This window comes from Amaranthus tricolor, chromosome 1 (genome assembly GCF_026212465.1).
Source record: "Amaranthus tricolor cultivar Red isolate AtriRed21 chromosome 1, ASM2621246v1, whole genome shotgun sequence".
Taxonomy (NCBI): Eukaryota; Viridiplantae; Streptophyta; class Magnoliopsida; order Caryophyllales; family Amaranthaceae; genus Amaranthus; species Amaranthus tricolor.
Genome location: NC_080047.1, coordinates 2,406,179 through 2,421,108, shown reverse-complemented (window position 1 = coordinate 2,421,108; position 14,930 = coordinate 2,406,179). Strand labels below are relative to the sequence as shown.

At 29.9% G+C, this 14,930-nt stretch overlaps 2 protein-coding genes across 2 annotated transcripts; both read left to right on the top strand.

The window, feature by feature from the left end:
• Positions 1-231: 231 nt before the first annotated feature.
• Positions 232-4,424, top strand: LOC130798715 (glycerate dehydrogenase HPR, peroxisomal-like). The gene is made up of 13 exons (XM_057661817.1): positions 232-748; positions 852-935; positions 1,027-1,167; positions 2,162-2,283; positions 2,374-2,455; positions 2,624-2,696; positions 2,959-3,050; positions 3,181-3,255; positions 3,353-3,460; positions 3,544-3,621; positions 3,733-3,777; positions 3,935-4,049; positions 4,153-4,424. Exons 1-13 carry the CDS (start codon positions 626-628, stop codon positions 4,173-4,175), a joined length of 1,161 nt encoding a protein of 386 aa, XP_057517800.1. The 5' UTR covers positions 232-625; the 3' UTR covers positions 4,176-4,424.
• A 1,136-nt stretch (positions 4,425-5,560) lies between these two features.
• On the top strand, positions 5,561-7,865 carry LOC130798716 (SKP1-like protein 1A). The gene is made up of 2 exons (XM_057661821.1): positions 5,561-5,960; positions 7,304-7,865. Exons 1-2 carry the CDS (start codon positions 5,643-5,645, stop codon positions 7,475-7,477), a joined length of 492 nt encoding a protein of 163 aa, XP_057517804.1. The 5' UTR covers positions 5,561-5,642; the 3' UTR covers positions 7,478-7,865.
• Positions 7,866-14,930: the final 7,065 nt, after the last annotated feature.

Genomic DNA, 14,930 nt, shown 5'->3' with positions numbered 1-14,930 from the left:
ATGTAGGTATTTATAGAAAAGGATGGGTGAAAGGTTACAAATGTAGCACTATTCATGAATGACAATGCGTTCACTTGTATTGTCAATCACAACATATTTAACCTTTTAAAAGCTACTGAAACCTTTAAAAAGCGAATGCATCCTAAAATTCAAGCCTTTAAAAAATAAACAAAAAATCAAACCTTTAAAACAAATAAACTACCTTTAAAATTAAATTTTGAAAATATAGTGAAATTTCCGAACAATTATGAGGGGCCCTTAGCCATGAAGAACTCCAACAATTGATGAAAATGATCAACAAACTTGAGACCACAATCTCATTATCCTTCCCACCAAAATGAGAGGCTATGCTAACCCTTCTTTATCTTCAACAAAAACAAAATGGCCATATACATCGAATTTCACTATTTTACTCTACTTCATCAAAAGATTACATCTTTATACACCATTAGATATCAGATAAATGTTCTGATGATCATATAATCAACAAACAGACAAATCTTATTGTGGATTTTGTGTCACAACATGCCTATCTTTCGAGTTTGAAAATACTCAAGAGTGAAGTTTGCAAGCACACTAACTGTTTGTTGAATTGCATCAACCAAATCCTCCATCAAAATTAACTATGGCAAAGCCTATTTCAATTGACGTTTATAATCCCAATGGAAAATACAGAGTTATCAGCACAAAACCCATGCCTGGAACTAGGTGGATCAATCTCTTGGTTGAACAAGATTGTAGACTTGAGGTAATTTTTGTCTTTTTACATTTTTATCACATGTTTGTTGATATGATAAACCCAATTAAGTTTTTTGTTTTTTAATGATATTTTGTTGAATGTTTATATGTAGATTTGTACTGAGAAGAAAACCATCTTATCTGTTGAGGATATTATTGCTTTGATTGGAAATAAGTGTGATGGGGTAATTGGGCAGGTAAAGTTTTTCCCTTTGTTAAATTGAGTGCTAAATTTATTCAATATTTGATGATTTATCGGAATTTTGGTTGGAATTTGTGTGTTTATAGTTGACTGAGGACTGGGGAGAGACTTTGTTCTCTGCATTGAGCAGGGCAGGTGGTAAAGCTTTCAGTAACATGGCTGTTGGTTACAACAATGTTGATGTTAATGCTGCCACTAAGTATGGTGTTGCTGTTGGTAACACTCCAGTAAGTTTTCAACTTTACTAAATTCGTTTTAGTACATTTATTTATTACAAATAATTTTTACCACAATCAGAAACAATCTCTTTGTTATTATTAACGGGGTTAAGATTGTTTACAGCAAACACGTACACTGGCAAACTCCGTATAGGTATAAACCAGTTAATGGAATTAGGCTAATGGAATGATGATACTAATCACTAGAAGTACCAAATAGTACTTTATGTTGACAAGATTATAGCTTTATTATGCATGTCCCATACAAACTTTTGATGATAGATTTTAAGGAATTCTGACTCTTAAAGTAAGGACTAAAGAAAACATGTACTTTTTATGGTGTATAAGGTGGGCTCAATTTTCTTGGTCCTTCTTCCCTTTACAACCTTGCTCTTTTGTTTTAGTTTTCCTGCTCAAAAACTAAAATAATTCTTGCATAATATGTTCATATCTCCATTATAAAATTTCCCTTTTGTTTTACTTATTCTTGACTATAAAAGATGATGATCTTGTCAGGCCATCAGGGTATTAGTTTCCAAAAGTAATAACGGAACTTTTTTATCAAATTATGGCTCATTGGATCATGGGGAATCAAGGCTCAGGCATGTCGTGGCCAGTTGGCCATGGCCCGAGTCATTTGATTAAAAACGTATTGATATTGACTTGTGTAACATATAACATAGAATAATGATAGTCAAATTGGTTTAACACACCTACAGAGATGATTGTTCGGTCTATACTATACTAATATCTTGGATTCACCCCTGGTTATTAGTATTCATTTGACGATAAATTTTAACAATTTCTGACTATTAAAGCCGAATACTCTGTAATATTCCATTAGTTTGAGATAAATGTATTTACTGATAAACGGTTCATATTAGAAGCTTTACAAAACTTGAGACATATGAACTGATTTGTTTTGCTGCCTTTCGAGTGTTCATATTAGAAGCTTTACAAAACTTGAGACATATGAACTGATTTGTTTTGCTGCCTTTCGTAGGGAGTCCTCACTGAGACTACAGCAGAACTAGCAGCCTCACTGTCCTTGGCAGCTGCCCGTAGGATAGTTGAAGCAGATGAGTTTATGAGGGCTGGTCTGTATGAAGGATGGCTTCCTCACTTGTAAGGCCTTTCTTATATCACTTCTTGAATCCATTCAACTTACAAAGAGGGTGAATTGCTCTTGTGATTCCGAACTCATTTATCAATCAGGTTTGTCGGAAACTTGCTTAAAGGACAGACTGTTGGTGTGATTGGAGCTGGTCGTATTGGGTCTGCTTATGCCAGGATGATGGTAATTTTTCCCTGAAAGTTTGTTTACTCATGCATTGATACACACAGCTAGCTTATATCATGGCATGAGTCAACATTCATAAACAATATGCTCAAGTTGGACCTAATATCCGGTTGTTTATCTAATCAGATCAACTAACCACATGTACTGCCAATGCATTACTCTCAGGTTGAGGGATTCAAGATGAACCTGATATACTTTGATCTGTATCAATCAACTCGCCTGGAAAAGTTTGTCACCGGTATATAGTCTGTTAGTCAATAACTTCTTAGCTATGTTATTTGGACTCTTCATTTTGCCTTACGTACCCGTCTCCGATCCTTGCTCCTCGGATATTGGTATGGCACTTAGACCTTCATTTTAGGTGTAGAATTGAATATTTAGACGTATCCGACACTTGGACACATACTAATATCCAACATCAGTACCCGAGTCCAAGTAACATAGCTTCTTAGTAACCTGAATCTTCAAATGTTATGTGATATATGATGTTACTTTTGTAGCTTATGGTGAATTTCTGAAGGCCAATGGTGAACAACCTGTCACCTGGAAAAGAGCATCGAGTATGGATGAAGTACTCCAGCAGGCTGATCTTGTAAGGTTCTCCGTACCGTATATAGCTTAATATTAATGGGATTTCGGGGGAGAATTATTGAATATATCGAGTATATGATGCGAAATTCGCTTTTGTAATTATGAAGTTCGCTTGATTAAACCCTTTGCAGATAAGTCTACACCCTGTGTTGGATAAAACCACATACCATCTTGTGAACAAAGAGAGACTCTCAATGATGAAAAAGGTAATTTCAATGATTTGTCTGGATTCTAGAACACGTACTCGATTCATTATACGTTTGCGTCAAAAATTGTTTATATCCATGTAAACTACATCAACAGGATGCAATCCTCATTAACTGCAGTAGAGGTCCTGTGATTGATGAAGTAGCTCTTGTTGAACATTTGAAAGCGAACCCCATGTTTCGAGTTGGTCTTGATGTGTTTGAGGTATCCCCTTTCTTACCCTTCACGACTTATGTTCTTATTCCATGTCAGAGAATCATATTAGTGCTTCGCCGCTTCTATCTTAGGATGAGCCATACATGAAACCTGGTCTCGCTGACATGAAGAACGCAGTTGTGGTGCCACACATCGCATCAGCTTCCAAGGTGCCTATCTCATGTTTTTTCAACTGTTCTTAAATCTCGACTTTGTCGATTTGAGTGTATCTGTTGGTTCTAATTCAAATTTGCCCGTCTACGTGTTTCTCTCTTATGCAGTGGACTCGTGAAGGAATGGCTACACTGGCCGCACTCAATGTTCTGGTATGACTGTTATCTTGCGCTGTATTAGAAATGGTTAGTGGGCTCGTTCAGCCCTAGTTAGCCCTGTTTGGTTCACTGGGTCGGGCCTTCTGGACTAGTGAATACGATTAGTTTATTTGATAAGAATATGATTTCGTAACTTTTTTCTGAATTTCAGGGTAAGATCAGAGGATACCCGGTGTGGTCTGACCCCAACCGCGTTGAGCCATTCTTGAATGAAAACACTTCACCTCCAAGAGCTAGCCCGAGCATTGTCAATGCTAAAGCTTTAAGTAATTATCATTCTCAATATCAACATCTTCGTACACACCGTACATACATGATACGTGTGCTGCATTTCAATACGTATTGACTGAAAATGCAATAACTGTGCAGGTTTACCTGTTTCGAAGCTGTAGGAATCGAAACACGACAATGAGCGAGTAGAGTTTTGCTGCAATAAGTCTGTGCATCTTTGATGTATGAATGAATCAGTGATCAGTCTTTTAAGAGTTTCATGGAAATATCTGTAACTATAGCTCACAGAAACAGTGTATACTGATATCATGCTGTATTTCAAAATCTCAAATGACTAGTTGATAATCTATTTTATGAGAATAATCAATATAATTAATATATTTTGATTCGTCAGTGTGACTACATGAGAATTGACATGTTTAGACTCGATGTTAAAAAATTGCATATTTTTAGTTGATCTTATGAAATTCGCTTTATTTTTATTTTTTATCATAACTAACGTTTTTTCAATTTACATCTTTTATTTCATTTCGTTTACATATTTTTTTCATTAACTAGCAAATTTTATTAACGACAGTCATTTAATCTATATTTTTCACTCTTAACTTTGCAAAAGCGTAATGTACTATTTTTAAATTTTTTCATTGTTTTAAATTTTATCTTTTAAAATTTTTCTCTTAAATGTTAACAACAAGTTTGATAAAAAAAAAAATTAGTGCATAATAATATGTTGGTTACCGCTTCTAGATTGCCTTTCAAAATTATGTCCCTTTTCAGATCCTAATTATAGTTATAATTTCTGTAAACAAAATACACTAGATAAGATGATGATAATGTCCATATAACAGCTACTCAATATCAACATATAAATTTACGTAATTAAATCATTTTTATCGACCTTATTTAATCTAGATTACATCACTTAAATTTTTCTAAATCTAACTCAAATTCTTATCATCAACTTCAAATTTTTTTTTTCCTTAAAATTAATACTTCTTCCTATTCAGCTTATGTGTCTCATTTCTTTTTATGGTCAAGTCCCCTTAATTGTCTAATTTCTATTTTTGTATGGGTTTTTGACTTTTATGCTTTATCTTATTTTCAATTATACCCTCCATTACCCGTACTAATTTTCCTCCTTTACATTAAAAACCCATAATACTACTATCTTTCCTACCCTTAGGGTCCCACTTTTGACTCTCCTTAAAATCCGTAAAAAATCAAATAGGACGGTAAATAGGGGTGAGTATTAATTAAAGTAGAATTTACTTTGAATAATTATTATTCTTTGATTATCTTAGTAAATACTACATACACAGTAAATAAGGAAACCCTTTTTTTTAATAAAAATAAGGAAACTAGAATACTTGCAAATAATAGTTGCCTATATACAATTATATATTTAAAATAAAATAGTATATTAAACTCGTTGAATTCATTACTGCAATTTTACAATATATTTAAAATTTACAAAATAACCTTAAAAGTTGAACTGGGTCCCTTCCTTGAAAACACTATAAATAGCACTCAAATCGTCAATCGTAGTTACAACCAACACCGTTTTCTCTTTCCTCCTTAAATCTAGGGTTTTCTCTTATCTTCTTACAATCTCCGAAAGATACTCATCAATGGCTTCTTCTGGCAAGAAAATAACCCTAAAATCCTCCGATGGCGAAACTTTCGAAGTTGAAGAATCCGTTGCTTTAGAATCTCAAACAATCAAACACATGATTGAGGATGATTGTGCCGACACTGCTATTCCTCTCCCGAATGTGACCGGAAAGATCCTCGCCAAGGTTATTGAGTACTGTAAGAAGCATGTCGAAGCTGCTGCTTCCAAATCCTCTGCTGAAGATCGATCTTCATCGACTTCTGATGATGAACTCAAGACTTGGGATGCTGACTTTGTTAAAGTTGACCAAAATACCCTCTTTGATCTCATATTGGTACATAAATTACTTTTGACTTTTGATCTCGATTTTATTAGAGATTTTGTTTAAATTTACTATGTATGACATGATTTTCGATGTGTTCTGTTTGATTCTGTTGTTTTATAACACTAGTGGTTTAAATCCTGTTTTATGTGGAAGCCCAGACTGTTCGTGTACTTTTATTTTGTTATTTTGATAGTTTTTGTGAAATTATTCAGGAACTTGTGGATATTTTAGGGTTTACAACTCTTTCGATTGTGGTGGATTTACCGGCTAACTCTTGTTACTCTGGAATCTAAGCGAATATAATAGATAGTGTCTGTTAATTTTTTATCTGAATTTTGGCAAGTTACTTTACTTGGTTCATATTGATATTTTCATGTGAAATCATGCCAGTAATATCTTTGTTTGTTTCGACATAATATCGTCTTTTAATGGTTAAAACCGTTACTTGATATGAAATTCATTTTGTAGGGGCGTTAGATAGAGATTAGTCTTGATTTATGTTCAAACGTTCACAAGTGAGATGACGCGAATAAGTGAAAAAGACAGGTTTATGAAGAATTGTCAATAAGTACGTTATCTGTGTAATAATGGACTATTTTTGTGTCATTCTAGTCAAAATAATGAACTGTTTTTCCCAAATTTGAATAGTTTTTTTTGTGTGATTAAAGTAATTTGTGTAATAAGCATTTCTTATTTGATTGGGGAAGAATTTTGCGTGGTGTTGGGACTTATTTGACTTGAATTAGTTAGGTGTAATTACATTTAATAATTGGTTTATGGGTCTTATATGGTTGTAAGGATGTTGTTTGTCTTTTCTTCTGAAGTCAAATTTTTAGTTTTGTTTCATTGGTTAAACTTTTTTGTATAGCATTAGTTATATTGTTTAAAGGTAGTAGGTACTAGGTAGTTGTTTCGATTGCCATTGATTTACTTTTTATTATTTAGTCATTTTTGATTTTTCTATGACGATAAAGATATTCGATTGATGTAGAATTCATTGATGATATATTGATCACTAACAACTCTTTTTGGTGAATTTTCCCCTTGATCATCCACTTTATGAAGAAAGTTTTTGATCCCTGACATTATATCGGTTGTGTTTTTTTTACTAGTTTCAGCGCTCTTTTCCTTTCTCATATGCATCATGCATTGCTCGTCTGTTATGAGTAATTGACAATTAAATGAAATACTTTTGGTGAAATGCTTTTTTTTTATGTGAGTAAATTCTATTTACTTTTGTTGAGTTTAATGCAATAGTATATAGTTATAGTTTTGCAATGATAATGATTTCCTTTGCCTTTTCCATATGCATTATTTCTAGTCTATTCACCATTCTCTGTTTCTTATTTCAGGCTGCTAACTACCTCAACATCAAAAGTTTGCTGGACTTGACTTGCCAAACTGTTGCTGACATGATCAAAGGAAAGACCCCAGAGGAAATCAGAAAAACTTTCAACATCAAGAACGACTTCACTCCCGAGGAGGAAGAGGAGGTTAGGCGTGAGAACCAGTGGGCTTTTGAATGATCTCGTTTGGATTGGAGCGCACAAACTAGCTTGGATTTAGAGAGCGCAGTTCTTCAATGTCTATAGTAGTGTCGATAGTAAAGTTGCTCGTCTCTTTTTGGCTGCAAGTAGTTAAACTTATCGGAAATTTGTTCATTGGGCTTAGTAGTGAATGTTCTTTTGCTCAGTTGCGCACATGTAGTTAAGCATAACTTTGCATATTTTGCTACTATTGTGCCGATGTTAGTGTATGCACATTCTCTTAAATTATTAAAGTATTCTGCATTTATGGGCATAACTATCTTGTTTGCGTATGATAAGTTATATGTTTTGAACGGGTAAAAGGGATCGAGAGCGATAACTATGCATTACTTGCCCCGTCGCTTCAATTCAATTGATGTTGAAGGTATTGTTGCTTGTTCTTTAGGTCTCTCTTTGGTACTTCAGTTAAACCCAAGAGCTGCTTTTTGAATTCACATTGATATACCCAAGACTTGAATATTTTTTATTTTTTTCCTATTAATGTTGGCTTATCAAAACATTGAATTCTTTTCTTCTATTCAGATTTTTGTATATATGCCATAGATTCGCAAAATCTTTTGCCTTGCACACATAGTTGCTGGATTATTCACAAAATTTTAACTTCAGATTTTGTTTCCTTGTAATGGTTTTGTACATTATTGATTAGTTTGATTGATAAATTAATGATCATTTTAAAAAAGAATAGTCATTTAACATAATGTTCTCTTATTAGTATTCCAATATGATGAAGTTGCATTTGACACAGGTAATTGTAGTGTTTGGGATTGATAGAAGTGTTTGGGTTTGACATTAGTTACTAATTGCATACCATCACTTATAGCTTATGACCTACGAAGCCGAAATGGGTCGGTAGCTTTTTTTTTTGGCCCTTTTAGTTTTTAAGCTCGTTAAATTCAAGTGGTCAACTACTGAATTGGAGTATTGGACTACCATTGTGTTTGGTACTCCATTTGTTCTCAAATACTCGTTATACTTCTATTATTGACACTATTTATTGTTTAAGTTTATTTTATATATTGCGGTTAATGTGTAAGGAAAAATATAGTCAAGTGAGATTTTATTTGAATTCTCAAATTGCATATTTTTATAATATTAATTTTTTATAATTTTAGACGTGTATAATTCAATATATAATTGATCAAAATAACGCGTTGGATTGCGTAAAAAGTCAAATGTAGCAAATATAGTGGAACGGAGGAAACAATAAACTTGCATATTTGTGGGAAGTAGACAATATGTGCTAGCAAATGAAATATGAAATAATTAACCAAACAAGCAACAATATATTTACTGGATTTATGAAAATTGGCTAATTGGATCTAGAAAAAAACTAAGTGATGTCATTTGAAAGGATAGGTAGTTGTCTTCTCGGGTCTTGAACCACATACCTAATAGATAAAAGACTACTACTCAACCAATTTAGCCCCGTATATTTTAATACTTTTATAATTTGTTTTAAATTTAAGTGATGTCACTCGACTACCATTACTTCCCTTTCCTCCGTCACTCCATGTTTGTATTAGTATGTTTAAAGGGTTAAAGATAGAAGCGAGCTCACTAATATTTAATACAGAGAATGGAGAGAGAGGAGAATACATTTCAAGTAAGGGGAAGCTCAACATAGGACTTTGGCTTAAGATACAAGTATACAACACAAAGTGCATATTTATAGGCAAAAGATATTTTAAAATAATTTTAACCTGGCTACAAGTTTGAACTCTAGGGATTGGGCATTGCTCGTCCAAACTATGAAGTATGAACTACTCATTCTAGTTGATTTTGTATACATGTTGAAATTTAAGATTATAAATGCACTTTATGTCTATGACAAGCACAATGTTAGATCATACGTTTGTAGTGCATTATGTTCAGTTGTTTATGGTTAGTTAATGTTTTTATCTTTTGTTTTGTGGTCACTTGTGTTAATTTATTGACAAAAACACCTCAACTAATAAGAGTAAATACTAGATAAAACTCGTTTAATTAATCAATTACCGTTATAAAAAAATTACCACCAAAAAGGAAAGTCATTAACCATAATATTCTCTTATTAGTAATCTAATTCGAAGAAACAAAATGCATAAATCTATAAGAAAAAAGCGTAATTAGCACTAATAACTTATCTAAAAATCAAAGCCATTGGAGTCGATAAAAGTTTGGTTCCATAGAAGTTGCATCCATTCCAATATTCCATCTCATGAAATAGAGTCTGGGTAGGGACTTTCACATAGACTTGTACTTTCACAGCCACACCCTCCCATCTCTCCCTACAAAATTAAAAATTTTATCATGCCAATTAAAAATAAAAGCAAAAAAATGCCATAAATGGCTAAATTCTAATTGGATTGCTGATTTGACCAATTAATTTTATAAACTGTTTTAGAACATTTTATTGGAAGAAAATTGTTATAAATTTGATGATTCATTACCACAAGTTATTTTAACCAACTGGTAAACCAAATATTTGTATTTGATAGTTTGATCAGTCAACCATCTATTTGTACTTAAATAGGCCAAAATTATTCAATAACTATTTCTTAAACACACTTATGTTAGTTTGACTCAATAATATGTTCTAGTTTTCAACTATATTTTTTTATAAAGAAATTTTTTTTGCGAATTTGCGTCAAATAAAAAGCATAAGATATTGTTATAATAGCGTAAAATAAATGACAAATTTTAGACTCTAATTATCAAATGAGTATATAAGTTTGTTCATATATGACATTTCTTCTGTCCTTAATTCCTATAAATCAACACTCATTTAGAAATATTTGAATTCATCACACTTAATTTACATTTTTAATAAAATAGTCATTCTCTTGAGAAACGTCTCTCAGGCCTAACCCATTATAATTTAATACCTACTTTTACACTATATTTTCCATTATGGATCAGTTATTTGATTTTGTTCTCCATTATTTGATGTTTCGGTTTCCTTCTCCCATACGGCTATACACTTTCAGTATAACAATTTTTTTTGAGATATTAGAAATTCGTATAATAAATCATATTATAAGGTATACAATAATAATAATAATTCAATTAAATGACTACTAAAAAAGGCTAATTATAAATCATGCTATAAAAACTGTTCTGTTTTTGTAGAGGAAATCTAAATTTTGGTTAATTTTCTATCAAAAAAAACTTTGGTTTATTTCATTTAATTATAATCATGTATTCATGCTGTATTAGATTAATTATGATATTATAATTGAATCTTCAAATTACACGATCACATAAGGAGAATTCAGAAAAAAAAAAAAAAAACTCAAATTTTTTTTTTATAACCTGTATACTCTCTGTTTTTCTCAAACAGAGAATTCATAAAATTTAACCTTGAAAAATAATATTCATAGTCTTTACTCCCCTATTCGTCTCAATTAGTTTCCATTAAACCAATTAAACCAAAGGTTTTTGGGAAACAGACTTAATAACATTATATATGCATTTTTCTTTTCGTTTAATATCTCAAATTAAAAATTCTATAAAATTAATATTATGAAAATAAACAAGATTCCATTCCATTATAATTTATACGGCAACGAATCAAAAAATATCTAAAGCAATTATCTTACTTATTGAAAAAGTACATAAAACAACACTTAAAATTAACGGCAAGTTATTATTTTTTTGTCTACTTTACTTTTTTCATGCATTTTTAAAAATTTTAAGTTTTAATATCTCTAAGTACGCATCGTAAAAAATTTTAAAAATTATATATTAAAAACTTTGCATTAAGACGAATCTAACAAGATCCCATGTGAATATATTTTATCTTCAATATATACTTTAAAAGTCTAATTTAAATTTCTTTCTACAAAAGTAGAAAAACTTAAAATAGATAAACAAAAGGGAACAGAAGGAGTATATTACATAAAATAAAAAACGGCTCATCTTGTATGAGTCTCACCATGAAATAGATCTATATAATTAACCTATTTTTATATGAAAATTACTTAGAATAATTCAATATTTTTATAATTTTTCACAAGAATTCCACCTATTGATTAATCAATAATAATTCTAACTTTTGAAAGTATTTGCCTAAAGTAAAATTGAGTTATAAGATGACCTGCTATAATTAGAGAAAATTTTGAATATTTACATAAAAAAGTCATAATAAATAAAATTAGAAACAATTTTAACATTTTTTGTTACATTTCTTTTTGGCATTTTATTTTTATTTTTATTTTTTTTAAAAATAAAACTTGCTATAGTAAGTTATCAAAATACCGGATTTACTCTAGGAGAATAAACCCTAAAGTTGTTCATGGTTAATCAATTAATCAATAGTAGTGATTATCATAGAAAAATCATAAACATGTTGAATTATTTTAAGTAATTTTCTTTTTTTATCACTTTAAAAATTAAATAATTACTTTAACAAACTAATCTCATTTAAGAATTTGTAAAAACGAATAATAATAATAATAATAATAATAATAATAATAATAATAGTAATAATAATAATAATAATAATAATAATAATAAATTAATGAAAAAATTGACATTAATAATTTAACTTTTTGCTCTGACAACATATCTTATTATTACTCATCATTAGTAATTTGGTATGTTGTGGGCTAATATATGACAAATATTAAATTATTAAAAAATAATTTAAAATGAGATTATTAATGTTAATTTTTCATAAATTAATTAATTACCTTAAAAAGTAGAACGAGATAATAAAGGGCTATCCAACTAGTAAATAAGAATAATATAGGTCGCCAGTAATAATAATGAATGGTTTTTCACAGAGGTTTCTGCGTAGAGTGCAATATACATCATCACTGCAACAGCAATTCTACCAACAGAAATAACGAAGCTGTTTGAATATTAATATTATTATTACACCCCATCATCGATTTTTTATTTTTCTTCTGTTTTTTTTTTTCACTTTTCTGAATTGTTAATTGCTTTTATAGCAGTGTAAGCTGTTTTTCTTTTTTTTTTTTATTTACTTTTCTGAATTGTAAATAGCTTTTTATAGCCGTGTAAGCCCATTAGGTTATAATTTACAATTTAAATTTTAAAATTATATCTTTTAATTAACTGAGTAAGAATAAGCTTTTCTAAAAAAATAGGAGATGTAGTTATATGTCAAACGGAATTTTCTACATTAAGATAACCAATTCATTTTTTAAAATTTAAAAAGTTAATTAATTAGTAATGAGAGCCTGGTCTCCAAGAACATGGGCCACTTTATCGGATAAGATATTGGGTTCCATATCTATTTATCCCCACTTTTCGTCTGCCCTATATTTGTAATTTAAATGAATATTAGTTGCAAATAATTCTCTTGGAAAATGAAAATTGATTATATCACAATCTATTATGGTAAAAGTTTCTATTATTAAGCAATTTAACTCAGATATGTGACACGTCTTACGGTGAGATTGTCTCATTCAAGAATTTGTGTAACTGTAATGATCGTAAAGCTATCTCATCTATATCTGGAATGGATGGTGGCCAATTTAAATTACAAGAAACCTTATGTGAGACGGTTGCATACGTGCTGCCACTCACAGGTCTAGCCCATAATTTTGAAATTTTTTAAGTTTGAATTGGATATTTTGGACTTTAAAATAGTATTTTAAGTCTTGAATTTGACAAATTTTAAATCATTAGAAAAGACATTTTAAGTCTTGAAATAGATATTTTATAGTTGGAGTACATAAGTAAAATATAAAATTAAAGGTGGGAGTAGGGGTTTTAAAAGTTAGAATTGACATTTTAAATGGTGAAATGGGTATTTTAAGAGTTAAAGTCAATATCTAAAAAATTAAATTAAACATATAGAGAAGGAAAATTGAAATTGAGTTTTGGAGTAGGAATTTTAAGTATTAGATGTGATTTTTTTAAGTCTAAAATTTAGTGTCTTAGGGGTTGAATTCGATAAAAAATGAAATTTAGTGTCTTAAGGCTAAAAGTCCAATACAAGTGGAAAACTTAAATCGTTGTTCGGCCAGGCCCATCGAGTGTTGAATTAAATTTCACATAAACAATTCTCCCTTCCATTAAAATTGTTGTATGAATATTTTAAAATTCAATCTACTTTGATAAAATTTTTATATTTTTTTTTATAATTGATCTCATATTACTCATTAATATTGATGTATGACTATTAACATTTTTTATCTGCACATTTTAATAAACTTTTCTAGCTCATCAAAATAACATTTTGTCTTTTATACTTGCTAAAACATAAAAATTAACACGAAACTAATAAAGTAGTGAAATATACTTACTTGGCCGTTTATTGTAAAGAAATGAGAATTATGAGACATGAATGTGATTGTATGTGAAATTTAAAGAAAAAATATCTTAAATCTTTATTCCGTAAAAGATGGGAACATAATGAAAATTAGTTGAAAATAATTTAAATTACAAATTTACCCTTACTCATCTCTTCATATGTTCATATTTATAGCAAACTTGTCGTTTTTATATAAGTAGTGTCTATCTATCATTCATTTCCTTTTCCGTCCCCTCTCTTCCTTTCCTCTTCTTTCGGTTCCTTTTTTTTTTCTTTTAAAAATCTTATTAAAATAAAATGAACAAAGTGTATCTATTTATGAATTTTTATTATGAAATAATTGCGTTGGAATTAGAAAATTATATGTTAACTCATTCCCTTTGTTTCCTTATTTTAATTGCTAATCATCATCGTTATTTAAAAATCTTAATATCAAAATTTTTTAATTAGCCTAGTAATTTAAATACTTTTCTTTTAATTCTTATAACACGAGTTCAATTCTCATACAGATTTTCAACCTACTTCAAAATAAAACTTAAAATCAGATTTTCTTATTTTGTTGTTAAAGAAAGTTTTCCCTCATTTATGTTTAACAATTAGGTTAAATATTTCTTATTACATAGAAGGGGAAGACATGTAAAAATCAAATCTAAATGTTTAACTATAAAAAGTAATATTTACTACAGATGAGATGAAAGATAATTAATATTACGATTCACTAAATTATCAATAACATTCAAACTTCAAAACAATTCAAACAAAGCAAAAGTTTTCAAATTTTTAGAATTGCGAAAAGTAAAAAATTAAATAATTAATTGTATTGTCTTCCTGATTTTTTCCCACTTTTTAGACAACCAAGACAAATTGTGATCAAATTGATCATTATTTTGCCTCATAAAATGTGATTATTTTATTATATTGCCTCGTGAATTTTTCATAATGATTAGTATTGTGGTGTTGCATAGTTGTAGAGGTCATAATACAAATTAATTGTATTATTTATATTAAGTTTTATAATTATTTATCAAAATGGTGTCCATATCTTGGTCTAATAGTCATAAATATCCCAAAAGGGAACAACCGAGATCGTCTCACAGTGAGACGACCTTAAAACAAAAAGTCCATAAGCTAAAAATTTCTATTATTGAGTTATTTAACCCAAGTATAAGA

Bases quoted from the DNA above. Each gene is read 5' to 3' on its own strand.
- LOC130798716 (XM_057661821.1), top strand. From the start codon at position 5,643: ATGGCTTCTTCTGGCAAGAAAATAACCCTAAAATCCTCCGATGGCGAA. The intron at 5,961-7,303 runs GTACATAAATTA...TTCTTATTTCAG, and splicing joins CCCTCTTTGATCTCATATTG to GCTGCTAACTACCTCAACAT.
- LOC130798715 (XM_057661817.1), top strand. From the start codon at position 626: ATGGCAAAGCCTATTTCAATTGACGTTTATAATCCCAATGGAAAATAC. The intron at 1,168-2,161 runs GTAAGTTTTCAA...TGCCTTTCGTAG, and splicing joins TTGCTGTTGGTAACACTCCA to GGAGTCCTCACTGAGACTAC. The intron at 3,622-3,732 runs GTGCCTATCTCA...TCTCTTATGCAG, and splicing joins ACATCGCATCAGCTTCCAAG to TGGACTCGTGAAGGAATGGC.